We start from the raw sequence: 14,599 nt of genomic DNA, 5'->3' as shown, positions 1-14,599 counted from the left end.
CTCTTTCGGGTGTCCTTGGCTACCTCCGAGGTTAATAGGATTAGTACCACTACCCGACCCCCCAGTACTGCTGTTATTGATCTGCGATATTTCGGCAGCCACAGTGGCGGTTACTGCTGCTTGGAAGACAGCAGGGTCAAATTGGGGTGGTGGATTTGTCGAAGTGTTGCTCTTCTTTTTGTTGGACTTCTTTGGATCCATATTTCTCTAAAATAATTAAAGAGAAAGTAATGATAAGTCCTCTATAGGGGTCATGAGTCAGGTGATAATGAACGAGGTGTATCTTATCCTGACAGTTATAGTGTTCTATTAAGCGATTTACAGTGGAGGTCTACTAATACAAGTAAACAATCGCCATGAATTAAATAGCAACACTTGGAATGAATTTGTATAATGTGGTTTGTTCCTGATTCCCCCTATAATCACATAGTGTACACAAACTATATATAACTAAGATAAAATAGACCTTCGACTAAGTGATCCTACTCTAAGTCCACAACCAAACAAGGAACAGGAAGTAAAGTTAAACCACCTATTCTAAGTCTATGAAATCTTACTTATATATAACTTAGATGTATACACTTAGCAATTATAGATCTATTAGTAAGAGTTCTTTGTTTTCACATGTTTGGCTCTAGTATTGTAGTGCTATAAAATACTCATATAGTATTTTAGCTGTATGTTATGTTCTATTGTTTCCTTTGATAGAGTTTGGTAAGTTTTAGACTTGTTGCAACACCACTATCACTCTCAAACACATGTTGGTCATATCTCAAATAAATATAGTTGATCAAGCTATATTTATCCCAGATATGATTACATAACTATCCAGGTTTAACCGTAGTGTTCAACATCTAAATACTTTTGTTTTGTTCTTCTTGTGATACTATTTCTGGTATGTATGTATACTTGTATACTTCTTATAAAATACTTAGATTTTAAAAGTATACTTTTACTTTAGAGCGCTTCGGCCCCATAGTGTTTATAGTTGTAGATCATGTAAGGTTTGATATACTTAGTTCACTATAAACAATGCTCTGATACCAATCTGTCACACCCCCAAACCGGAACGGCGGAAACGTTCGGGGGCGGAGGACGTCATGTACAGTATCACAACAATTGCATAATAGTAATCAAAGGAAACACAACCATTACATTGATTGAATATAGTATTTAAATCTATTTAATACATAGTTTGTATGGCTTCAAAAATATATAACAAAAGTATAAAAGACGTGCCTCAAAAAGCTCCATCTTCTCAAAACCTGCGAGTGTACCTGTCTACCGGTTCCCTGAGAATACAAGTGGTTTTGAAAGTGTATCAACATTTAAGTTGGTGAGTTCATAAGTATGTTTTTGTAATGAATTCTTGTCTTTGAATCTATGAAAATGTTTGTATGTTTCTCAAGAAAATCCAATATTTTCTTTAGTAGTGAAAAGTAGTCTTAGACCTTAAGACCAAAATGTATGTTTGCTACTGTATTATGTAATTGTATATGGATAAATTTGTATGTATGCCTGGTTACCCCAAGCTGTTTTGTTTTGTATTGTTTTGTATGAAAACTCTTGTATGAAATCTCTGGATACCACCAATAGTTATGTAAAATAATGTACTGTATGAAAACCTTTGTAAGAAATCCCTGGATACCACCAGTAATGTATAGTAACGTTCTGTATGAAAACCCTGGCTACCACCAGTAATGTATAGTAGTTTTATTACTTAAAATAAAACCATGTATTTGTATTCCCTGAAATCCTCCAGTTATAGTGTATAGTAGTTCTATTAATTAAAATAAAACTAATTGAAGAGTTGAAATCCCATAAACTTATGGTTAGTTTATACTGTTGTGAGTTTCGTATAACCATACTTGATATGACCTAGTGACCTCTACGACGTTCTTCAAGCGTCGGAAACGTTATGACATTTGTCACCCCAGGCCTGCCGGCCTATCTGTAGCTAACAGTTCAGGTGTGGGATTGTTAGTCCCGTATAGATCTATACACAAATCTCACGCTCTCCCCCACGAGACTCTGGTTATATTGTATAGGATTTAGTTCCGTGCCCGGATGGGTATAATTGAAGTAGTGCCTCACAACCCTGTATTAACTAGTTTACGTGTAGTATTATAGTGTTCTCTTGTACTTGAAAATGTACGTATAACCTTGTAGAGTAAAAATAATCATACTTAAATAATTATTTAGTATTGTACTCTTGCATTCGGAAAATAGTAGTGTATACCAGAAACTATATTTACCATAGTTTATATGTTTGTTTATGTATAAAGCTCTTGAATTAATAAAACCATGTAATGTATCCCAAACTATACCTATTATAGTTTGTATGTATGTTCTCGTTTCATGTACTGAATTCTGTAAAAGTTCTGTAAGGTTCCCAAACTATACCAAATATAGTTTAATGTATGATTTGTATTGTACTGAAAACTTTGCAATTATGGTTGTATGTTAAAAACTACCCTTATGCTCAGCATGTTACAAAAGGGATAAAAATATCTGAATATTTTTATAAAATGAAGTGATTTCTCGGTTTGTATCAATTGCAAAAGTTTTTAATATGTTTGAAATCGTTTGTATAAAAACACAAAAATCCTTGTGTTTTACTTGTATTTCCCCCTACAAACATTGAAAATAGTGAAAATGTAGGGGTATGAACTCACAGTTGTTTATGTGCACGTGCTGGACAGCGAGACTGAAAGATGACCCTCGAGTTGACGTACGCGGAACTAACGGTATCCTAATAATATTTAAACACATAATTGTATTTAAATTAGCGAAACCATTAATTAAAGTGTTAGAAAATACTTGTTTTTGTGTTAGGATATGTTACCGAAAATTGCACATGTGTTGAAGGGTTTTCGTTTCCAAGGAGTTTTCGGCCGAAAACAGTTCTCGGCCGTAAACGGTTTGCGGTCTTGAGCTGTTTTCTGTCACTTGAAGATATGAAGGCTGTTTTTGGTGTTCTTGGTGAAAAATATGAAGATTCAAAGGATTGTTCTTGATGATATGAATGTTCTTAGATGATACTTGAGAGCAAAATAAGATTATTTTCGGGTGGAAATGTGAGGAAAAGACCAAGTTTTCGAGTGAACAACCTATATACGGTTGGGTTTTCGGCCGGAAAAGGGATTTTCGGTTGCAAATGGAGTTTTTGACCGCATACAGGGTTTTCGACTGCAAACAGTTTGCTGTCACGAGGTTTGCGGTTTCCAGGGAGAAATCTAGGTTTTTCGAGTGTTTTTGATTCCGAAAACTTATATAAACTTTATATTATTTTCTAATCATTTACAAACTTAACGAAATAAATAAAGACTCGAATTTTATTCATCGGATTTGACTTTTGTTGACCCATAAAGTAACGGGTTGTTACAATGACCGCCTGAACTACATTGAGAGACATGTAGCGATCCTCGACAGGAAGACGAAAACGTTGTGGAACAAGGTTGTGGAGCTGGTTAAGGTGTAGTGGTAGCACTGCAAGGGCTCAGAATGGACGTGGGAGCCGGAGGACGAGATGAGAGAGCATTACCCAGAGTTATTTTCGTAAGAGGACTTCGAGGGCGAAGTCTGATTCAAGTGGTGGAAGAATGGTGAGTACGTTGGGCATACAGTATGTACGCATGGCGTACTCGCTGCATGCGCTCCATCGGGGATCCTCAGCGTACGCTGGGCATAACCAAGCCAAGGGAAAACCCTAATTTTTAGGGTTTGCACCATATTTAAGGACCTTAAGTCCCTGAAGTCCCTTACCTTTTCAGCCTCCATTATTTTTCTAGAGCAAATATCACACTTAAGCCACCTTGAGTGTGTTTGTGAGCTTTCTTGAGTGCTTGTAGATCTAGAAGTTTGGCACAATTTCTAGACCATTGAAGGTATAAAGTTTAAATCTGGATCATTACAAGCTTAGATCTAGCTTTAGGGTACAAAATGGTATCTTTTGGTCTCATAGTTTGGATTCTTGGAGTATGAGCAACTTCAGACCATATAAGCTATGCTTTTAGACTCTTGGAGGTGTTTTAAAACTCGGATCTTGATGGTTAAGCCACAACCATGTAAGTGTTAGTAGCCATCCAAATGAGTAAATGGACTTAATTCATGGTTTGAACCCCATGCATGCATGGAAAAGCATTAAGTTTGAAACTTTATGGCTTAAGACGTTATTAGGGACTTGCATTTAAGTTTTGGACATTAGGACTTAATGGATTAAGTCATGGTAGTGAGTTTGGGTTGGAAGACTAGTACGTTATGTGTACTCCAGTGTACGATGCGCGTACTACGTCAGCATCTCGACTCCTGGTCAATACCAACGTACGTTGGGCGTACAAGCCAAGTATGCTACGTGTATGCAGCCAGTGGGCCTAGAAGATTTTTAGGCTCGTTTGATGTTGGGCTTTGGACTTGAGTAAGTTGGGTTTCGGGCCCACTTGATTGTAGCTGGTCATTTTTGGGCCTAAGGCCATGTTTAGGGTTCTTGGGGCATATTGGGCCTTAGACGCCTTATAGTGGGATTGGATGCCTTTTGGGTGTTTATGGATTTGGGCCTTGGAGGAAATGAGGCCCAATTAGGCAAAGGTAGAGGAGCCCTTTTGCCTTAAGCCAAGAATTAGGGTTTTGGACTTTCGGGTTAGAATGTGACCTAATTTCTAATTAGGGTTTTATGCTTGTGCGATAGGGAGAAGAGTTCGCGAGTAACCCGCTGAGTGGGATTTGATACCTACAGTCTGAGGTGAGTCTTCCTTCGCAATATCAGTGGGTCGAACGCACCAAGGTCGGGCCACTAGTTTATGTTGTAGTGTGATGATTATCTTTGTGACAATTATCAGTTATGCCTGTATTTGCTTGATGACTCTATGATTTCGGTTATGATATTATGTGGTAGTAGTGGGGGTGAAATAGACCCGGTATCTAGTTGAAATAGACCGAAGGGGATTGCAAGCACCCTACTTGATAGTATCCGGTTGAAATATACTGAAGGGGTAGGCAAGCACCCAGAATGCTTGGCAGTATCCGGTTGAAATAGTCCGAAGGGGTATACAAACACCCAGATATGTTTGACAGTATGTTTGTTTAGCATGTGGTATTTTGGGGGAACTTATTAAGCTTTGTGCTTACAATTTTCAGCTTCTGTTTCAGGTACTTCCAGTTCGAAGGGGAAGTGCTCAGTTTGATTGCACCACATCACTCTATGTTTTTCCACACTTAATGATTTTGGGAATTTGTACTCTGATAACATGTTACAAATTATACTATTTCGACTATTTTGATATTAGTTTCTTATGAATTGAATGAATTTAAAAACAAAAGTTGTATCTGTATTTTTGGGATGTTATAGTCGATGTCTTCAAATTTAAGGACAATAGTCACGATAAAAACTCGCATCACGAGGTAGCTAGGCTCGCTTCGCGTCTTCGTGAAAAATCTAAATTCTTCATCACTGAATGAATCGACTAGTCTCGAAGTATTTATTTCTTGACCGGTCCCTCGTATCAATTTATTCCCATATGTAGCATTAGTAGCACAAAAGACTCCTCGGTTTTAGCTCCATGTCGAATGTATACCCTACACTTATTTGTGTGTCACACTTCTTGCCTTCTTCTCGTAATACTCCACCCCGCGCTTGCATTTGTGCCCATCAACAATTTCTTATCTAAAAGTTTTCTTGCAACAAAAATTAGAATAATCAAAAGCACTTTTATTCAAAAATAAAATTAAAACTAAAAAATAAAAACTAAAACGAAAAGAAAATGCAAACTAATTTAAAAGTCGGGTTGCCTCCCGATAAGCGCTTCTTTTTGTGCGAGTCTTGAGCTGGACTCTCACCTTAATAAACTTCTAATAAAATTGATGCCAATCCATCAGTTGCACTTAATACTCCTTTTGGACCGATTCATAAAATTTGACGTTTTGTTTCGAAAATCGGCCTGCTGAGCTTGAATCCATAAAATCCATGAATGTTGAAAAGGGTTGGAATTGGTTAAACACTCATCAGGAATGGACCGCACATCAGAACTTTCTCTAAAGTTGGAATCGTCATCCCATGCTTCAAAATCCAAACCGAAAAAACAGGGGTCTGCATCGTGGTAATGATCACACCATGACGTGTTTCCTGCATTTCAACTTGTTCTTGTTCTTCGTCCGAGTCTTCTGCTAGCAACCTCTCGAGATCCTCCAAATCGTTTTGTGGATCGAATAGATCATCAAATTCCTGCAACTCATGCTCAAGAATAGCATCAATCATATACATTTAAATAAAAACTAAAAACTCAAAACCAAGAACTAAACTATAAAGAAATTTTAATCAACAAATAAAAAATCTAAACTAAACGCAACCATTCCCTGAAAACGGTGCCAAAAACATGATGTGTTAATTAATACACTAGTTTTAAATTTATAAAGTCATATCTAATCTCAACTAGTCTTAAACACAAATAGGCATTGTATCTAGTCGTGAAGTAATATAATTATAGTAAGAAAGAGTGTCGGACACATGGAACGTGATGATTTAGATCAAATGATTCAAATATTAATAAAATTAATAATAGTAAAGTAAAAGTTGGTTTTTGTGTGAACTAAATTAAACAAAATTTAACTCTGAATTAATCAACGAAACTAAAGAACTAAATGAAAACAATAAATAATAAGTACTCCCACTAGAATACGAATCCCCCAATTTTTTATGTTTGATTTATCATAAGTGCAATGGATTAGTGAATTGAGTACCAAATTATAATATGACTACTTATCTTGATTGGATTTCGTAGTACTATTAATTAATGACCAACTAACACAATGATCATGCAATTAGTGAACACATAATTAATTAAATATATTCGAACTATGAGCGATATGATCTAGTGATTCCTTGTCAATTATCATGACAATAAATCTAAGCATAACATAGATATCTATGCTCTCTAACACAGTTAAAGTTACCGATTAATATTAGCTAACCCTAAGCTTATGATCAAAATCATAGTCAGACAAACATAATGATCATAGATTCATTTGATTCAAGTACATCAAGATAGAATGATCATCTAATCCTAATAATACTCATCAATAAACAATAAAAATCATAACTTTAACATGAAATGTAACACAATCAATCGAACACAAGTAAAAACTAGATTCAGTTAATCCTACTAACGAAATTAAAGCATATCAAGAAGGGTTCATCAATGTCTAGTGAAGATAAAGGTTTTTACACCATATTCAGTAAACTAAAGTAGAAAAACATCACCAAAACAATGCAAGACGCAATCATCAAGCAAACCCGAAGTGAAATCTCGATGCAGTAGCGCTTGAATCTTCAAATCCTTGCTCCAATTGAATCTACAACTTCAAAATCGACCCTTGGAGGGGTTTTCCTCGTGAATAATCGCCTCCATAAGGCCTCCACCTCCTGGAAACGACCTAATTTCTGGAATATATATACTTGCCGAATTCTGGCCACCACAACGTGCTTAAGAGGCACCACGTCGCGCTCTTCATAGATATCTAGTATTCTCCAAATTAGCTCAATGATCGTGAAGTTTCCACTCACCACGTCGTCATGGTGATCACCACATCGTGGTGACTAGGAATAAACATTTTCTCAAAACACGAAATTCGTCCGAAATTTTGTCTAGTTTTTAGATCATTTTTCATCGGTTTAATCGTAGTGACGAGTCATGAGATATAGTCAAAACAATGACGAGGGGGTAAAGCTACCAACAACATCCTTTTTGTGTCTATTTCAGCTCTGTTCTCCTTCTTTTGCATCTCAACATCCATTTTAACAGTAATTGAATATTTTCAAGCATATTATATATCATATATTTAAAAATATAATATTTAAAAAAAAAAAAAAAAATAGGGTCATATCATAGATATAATGACCGAATGTTCTAGAAGGCTTACATAAGGGCTTGCTTAGAGAGCAAGTCGTCCCCCTAAGGTTTCTATGGGTCAGCCTATAAGGGCCCTTTTCTGCATTCTAGGGTTTCAACACCTATAAAGACTGCTCCCATGGAGTCGTATTCTACACAAGAAAATTCAAGGCTCTCTTAGTATTCTTGGCGATTTCTTCCCGGTTTCTCAGTATTCACTTTGCGTTTATCGTTTTCCATTGTTGCTAGAAAGTCGGTATATCTGCATTAAATCCTGGGATTTTACTCTGTTGTTTACAGCAGATAGAAGCGAAGTAAAAACCTTTTAAGGACAGAAGTCTGATCCGTACAGTTCTCTGAGATCACGATCAGGTGTCAATAGGTTGGTTTTACTTTACTGTGTTGCGTTTACTTTCGTCTAATAGCAGGACACTCTTTTTCTACATTTCTTATAATCCGATCTAATCGAGAGAATGATTGATCTTTGTTTCTGGAAACTTGGTAACCATATTAATTATAATTTGATTAATTATTTGCAACTATAATTTTTAATATTATTTGTCGGTTTTCTTACATGTTTATTGGTTCTTATTTACATCACAAAAAACATGGTCTCTGGTTGTTGACTGGACTTGTGGTCTCGTTGTTGGGATAATCGGATACCAAAATTTCCTTTTTGCATCGATGGTAATAATAGAACAATATAATTAATAATAAGTAAAATAATACAAAAATAAAAATAAACAAGTGATGACAATGCTATATGGACAGTGACATCGTCTTTTTTGCCAAGTCACATACAACCGTAAAAAAAAATACTATCAATTTAAGTAACTGTTCACCAACAAGGTATTTAGTTACCTGCGCTATCTATAAAAACGATTAGGAACTGTTCGATATTCAATATAAATCTAATAGTTGATTGGACAATAACTTATCAACTTTTTTTTTCATATATGCCATCATAATTTGCTCAAATATTTGTAAATCATTTATCCAAATTGTTACCTTCTAGTCCAAATATAATGCATATATTAATATTGACCAGCTTCGATATATTTGTATCAACATCGTTGCCCCACTCACATTGTTATATCCAGACTTTTTGGTTTGGCATGCTGGCAGCTGAAAGTGGACTATCATAATTTTAATAAAATTTAAATGTTATTTTTATAAATTATTAAACATATATATTTTATTATATTCTTATTTAGTTTTATTATGCCCAATGTTTATGTTATAAATAAATTAAAATTACTATTATTATATAAAGTATAAAGATAGAATGAAAAGTACAATACGTTATTAAATGCCGAAGATTCTTTTGGTTTTAGGAAACCATGAAACCTTTGTCAGAGAGCAAAAAGCAAAATATCCCAAAGTTCTACAAGAAAAGATGGAACTTACAAGAAAGAAGTTAAACGTTTTAATCCCTAACTTCATTTCTTTCCCAACTGTATTGGAAAGATGATTCTTTAATATAAGTATTTCACATCATTTCCGTCTTATGATCATTCTCCATCAGCAATAGCATAAGCTATCTACATATCATCTGTCCTTTTCCTGAATTTGTTTTCTAAAGGTATGATATTGTTCTGTTCTTATTGATCCTTAATTTATTCACACCTGCTCATGTATACATGCGTACCCTATTTAGCTAGCTATTTTTGTTTCAGCAACATGAATAACGCAACATCCACAGATACAAAATGGTTATGTGAAAGTCCAATCCATTCTGATGTAGAAGCCAAACTGAGGCGCCTCTTGATTGAATTAGCGAATGCTGATAGAATACTTGGAATCCAGGTGCATACCACTACTCCAATATAATTAGTTTAGTATATAACTTTTACTTAGTTTTGGTGGGTATTAAAGACTTAGTAAGCTTGAATTAGTCTTTGTGTTACATGTCAATTGTAGGAGCACAAATACACTTGAATTTGTTGGCTTTTACAGATGTTATGAGCTAGATTAAGGAGGTTTGATAACAGGAAGTAAAGAAATAACATACACACGTGGGGCAAAGTTTTGTACTTTTATTCTTGAAATCTGGAAAAGGGCATAAAAAAGTACACTTTGCCTATCTATTTAAACTAGAAAAGTACCTAAAAAGAAGAAACAAATTACCTATTTACTTGAGAACAAGGGACCATTAGGCAGTTGCCCACATGGCTTTGACTTATTCAGAATTCCTAATAATGAAAGCATATAAATTAGAAACGTGTTATAAAAATCTGGATTACACTCACAGAATTGTACGTTTTGTGATTGTGTTTTACAAAAGCTTTGATTATTATGTTTCTTAGGTTTGTGCTTACAAAGATGGGAAAGTGATAATTGATACTGCAGCTGGAGTCATGGGAAAAGAGGACCCTCGTCCAGTTCAGCCTGATACCTTATTTCCAGTTTTCTCTGTAACTAAGGGAGTCACGGCTGGAATGATACATTGGCTGGCTGATAAGGGGTATTTTCGTCAATTTGATATTGTTAACACCCATAAGGGGAGCTATACGTGGTATCTCATTATGGAATGAAGGGAAATAAAAGTAATAAAGTATGTACTTTCATTTTAGGATACTGAAACTTGACGATAATATCGCAAACTTTTGGCCTGAGTTTGCTGTAAATGGAAAAGATAAGATAAAGGTGCGCAAATTGTTTACCCTAACCCTATATCTTCAAACATAAAAGTTAAAATTAGTTGAAGAGCATCCATATATACTACATAGTTTAATGAAATTGTTGAACTAATTTGGTGGAACAGCTAATTGTCATTCAATAAATTAAACTCAATCATATTTGGATGTCATATTGGTCTTCAACATATGGTCACTGAATTATTTGATTAGAAAAATGAAACTTTATGAATATAAAATGTTAAACAAATATATAATTTTATTTTTAGATATGTTTGGTTAAAAATGATCAAAGTTGTATGAAAAAAAAAATGTTTAGCAATCATTTAAAGTTTTTATTGATTGTGGATGTCCGGTATAGGCTTTATGTGGTTTTATGCCAGCCATGTCACAAGTACCTCATTTATATATCACATTGTACATTTTCTCTATAACTTTGTAATTATACATCCGACTACAAAGACGACATCACTTTTCCTTTCTCCCTCAGGTTCATCACGTACTTGATCATACATCTGGCCTACACAATGCTCTTGCTGGCATTACTGAGGACCACGAGTCATTTTGTGATTGGGATGAGTGTGTAAAACGCATTGCGATGGCCACACCCGAGACTGAGCCTGGTCGTGAACAGTTCTATCATTATCTATCATATGGTTGGCTATGTGGTGGGATCATTGAGGTATCATTATTACATCCATCTTTTATTTTTCTCTCTCTCCAAAAACTTTGGATAGGACTGAAAAGCTTTGTGCTGCTATTTTTAATAATAAGAATGAAACCTTTTTGTCTTTTACACTAACGCGACAGAAACCGAGTCCAACTATAACCTTTTCCAATTTTTTCAAACAACTGTTCAAATCGGTCACAGTTTCAGTCCAATGCATACCAGACGCAGTCTAACTGTTGCGTCCTTTTCAGTTATGTCGTGTGTTCACACCGGACCTTTGTACATCTTTGTGTTCTTTTTGCTTGACTTGAACATGCAGGGAATGGTTACTTATTTCATATATTTCTTTATTCATTGATGTATATGTTCTTAACGTGCAGCATGCATCCGGGAAGAAGTTTAAGGATGTTCTTGAGGAAGCTTTTGTACGCCCACTTAATCTGGAGGGAGAGCTTTTTATAGGGATTCCTCCGAGTGAGATTGACGTTCACAACTCATTAATTAAATTAGCATTTCCACCATCTTTCCATTTTCAACTTAACTATTTTCTATACAGATTAGACCATTATACTTTTTGTCCATTCTAATAAAACTCATTTTCCCGGTTACCCGGTTTTTAACAAGTGCTTTTATGTATTATGTATTATGACCTTGAATTAGTTTGATAGTTGATAAGAAACTATCATTTTTATGTGCAATCCAGATGTGGAATCTCGTCTGGCAACTTCTTCGATCGATACAAGTGAATTTAGTAACCCTCCTCCTCCAACCGCCGCAACCCCCGTCGATAAACAACCTTACGCCGCCATGCCTTCCTCCCTCGTGCCGGAGGTGCTTCCTGCCCTTGTTAACTTATGCAACATAGTTGAAGGCCGCCGTGCTATAGTACCTGCTGCCAATGGAAATTGCTCGGCCCGTGCTTTGGCCCGCTACTATGCCGCCCTTGTGGATGGGGGCACCATCCCTTCACCCCATTCCTCAACCACCAACAGCCATACAACCTCCGTGACTAAAATCTTTAACAACCCTAAATCGAAAATTCATGACGCGTTTTTGGGAACCGGAGATTATAAGGATTTAGCCTTACCGGATGGGAAATTTGGGCTTGGGTTTAAGAGGATTAAATCAACCGAGGGTTTGATGATCGGGTTTGGTCATGCAGGTTTAGGTGGTTCGACAGGATATGGTGACATAAATAATCGGTTTTCTATTTCTGTGACTGTAAACAAGATGTCTTTCATGGCTTTCACCACCGCGGAGGTAGTCCGGTTTGTTTGCTCGGAACTTGATTTTCCCGTACCTGAAGATTATGCGGGATCTAGGCAGTTTCATGAGAAACCGGTAATCAATTAAACGGGGCTTCATTGATACATGTTCATGCATATATGTACTTCGAAGATATTATATTAGAGGTAACTTTTATTATGCATGTTTAGGGAAGCGTACATTTGTCTTGTAAAGCGATCTTCCCTTCACGCATTTGTGTATCAACGATATGTGCTTGTGACACATGATAAACATTTTATTAAATAAGAGAATTGTTACTTTATGTTACAAGTTCGAAATGTAGTGGATGAAAGAAAATAACTTATCATAGTAATCATTTTTATTGTTATCGTTTTGTTCACATTTAGACAGCTCCTTTATTTTTATACATATTTGATCATTTAATTTGGTATATGTGTTTACAGATTGTCATTGTCATCGACTATAACAGGTGACAATAATAATATATAAACAAAATAACAAGTTAAATGGTTAAATATGTACAAAAAAAAATTATCTAAATATGAACAAAACGAAAAGTTTATTATCTTGATAAGTCATTTTTCACTACAAAAAATATGTCATTTAGTGGCACACAAAATGTGCCACTAAAAACCCAAAATAATGCCCACTTTTTTCCTCATAACAACAACAAAAGATATGTTTTATTCATTATCTTTCATCTTTTTTTTTTTCATTTTTCTTCTCATATAACATTAGCAAGATTAATATATTCTTCATCTAAAAATATAAAAACCATTTTTTTTATTATACTAAAGTATTAAAAACAACTAAATAAGATTATAAAAACTAAATATTTCATAAAAATGAAAAAATATATATATATAATCTTGTTTCTGTTTTTGAATCTTTAACTTTTGGACCATCAACAAATACTTCATATGTTTGTATGACTTCAACATTTGCATAACCTCCATTACTAAATGCTTATTTCAATTTATCTTGAACTTTTGTTGAAGATCAATAAGATGATATAGGATATACCCTATCTAATGATTATTAAGATGTCTTTGTGCAATGAAGATACATGAAAAAAAATATAATCAACAATTAATTTAACAAAAAATAATTGAACAAAGAATAGAATTTAAAATTACCACTAGAAATGCAACCAGAACACCATATTGAGGGTTCTTGATGTCTTTTGCATTTAATTCAAATTTCAACAATTTTTTTCTCTGACTTAAACAACTAATAACAAAGCCACACCAATCAAAATCCTTTAATAGACACTTCTTCAAAATTTTCCAAAATTTTTTGGTTGCATGTACCCATACCTGGACCATGAACCATGATGGTCACATATACAACCAAAAAGTTCAATATAAACATAAAACCCGAATCATTACTTTTTTTCTAAAAACTCTATGAGATTAATAAGTCTAATTCTAGTAACAGAAAACTGATTCCCATAGTTTTTAATAATAGGAATCCCATAACGAATTTTCATAGGTAAATTCAGAGGAATATCATGTTGGATTAGGTGTCTAAGCCCATAACTTTAATTGGCATAAACTTGAATTGATGGTAGCACAGTCCTTTTGGGTTGCCCTCAAACCTAGCAATTGGACAATATGATTTTTTGGAGAGTGAGGTTGATTTATTATTTAATTAATAAATTGAAATAAATAATTTATTAATATATTATGAGAATAATATATTAATAAGAAATAGTATTATTTAATTAATAATTAATCATAAATTAATTGGAATTAATTTTGGGATTAATAGAATTAATTAAATGTGCGGGGGTTAAAGTGTAATTGTTCAATAGTTGAGCAAAAGGCATTCTAGAACCTCCCTAGGCAATGGACGGTTTTGGGAGTGTTCTAGGGTTCTAGAATTATCCTTGGAGGATAATTAGGAAACTAGATAATTACAAAAACAATATAATATTATTATATTGGTTTTAGGGTTATATAGGGTTTCCTTGTTGCACTATATAAGGACTCCTAGTCCTTATATTTTCCGCCATCATTTTTACGATTAAACCTAGGCCGAAATTATTCCTCCTTCCTCTCTCCATAATCTTCTTCTTGCTAGCTTGGGTGTGAACAATCAGAGGCACGACACTTGTGGTGCTTACTGGCAAAAGCTTTGAAGAAAGGATTTTAGATTGTTTA

General features: G+C 34.7%; 1 protein-coding gene across 2 annotated transcripts; it reads left to right on the top strand.

The window, feature by feature from the left end:
• The first annotated feature begins 9,232 nt into the window (after nt 1-9,232).
• On the top strand, nt 9,233-12,738 carry LOC145117054 (uncharacterized). Of its 2 annotated transcripts, none has more exons than XM_079053362.1 (7): nt 9,233-9,465; nt 9,545-9,689; nt 10,190-10,347; nt 10,457-10,529; nt 11,010-11,201; nt 11,570-11,663; nt 11,893-12,738. In XM_079053362.1, exons 2-7 carry the CDS (start codon nt 9,564-9,566, stop codon nt 12,540-12,542), a joined length of 1,293 nt encoding a protein of 430 aa, XP_078909488.1. In that variant the 5' UTR covers nt 9,233-9,465; nt 9,545-9,563; the 3' UTR covers nt 12,543-12,738. The 2 variants fall into 2 exon arrangements, with proteins under 2 accessions (XP_078909488.1, XP_078909487.1); XM_079053361.1 differs by having other exon boundaries at nt 9,235-9,465; nt 9,560-9,689.
• The last annotated feature ends 1,861 nt before the right edge of the window (nt 12,739-14,599 follow it).

Source organism: Lactuca virosa, chromosome 5, assembly GCF_052849685.1.
Source record: "Lactuca virosa cultivar CGN04683 chromosome 5, Lactuca_virosa_CGN04683_v6, whole genome shotgun sequence".
NCBI classification, from domain to species: domain Eukaryota; kingdom Viridiplantae; phylum Streptophyta; class Magnoliopsida; order Asterales; family Asteraceae; genus Lactuca; species Lactuca virosa.
Note: the sequence above shows the minus strand (reverse complement) of the source record. Positions and strands in the feature narration are given on the sequence as shown.

Coding starts and splice junctions, on each gene's coding strand:
- LOC145117054 (XM_079053362.1), top strand. CDS start 9,564: ATGAATAACGCAACATCCACAGATACAAAATGGTTATGTGAAAGTCCA. Junction 9,690..10,189: donor ATAGAATACTTGGAATCCAG/GTGCATACCACT, acceptor TATGTTTCTTAG/GTTTGTGCTTACAAAGATGG. Junction 11,664..11,892: donor TTTTATAGGGATTCCTCCGA/GTGAGATTGACG, acceptor TGTGCAATCCAG/ATGTGGAATCTCGTCTGGCA.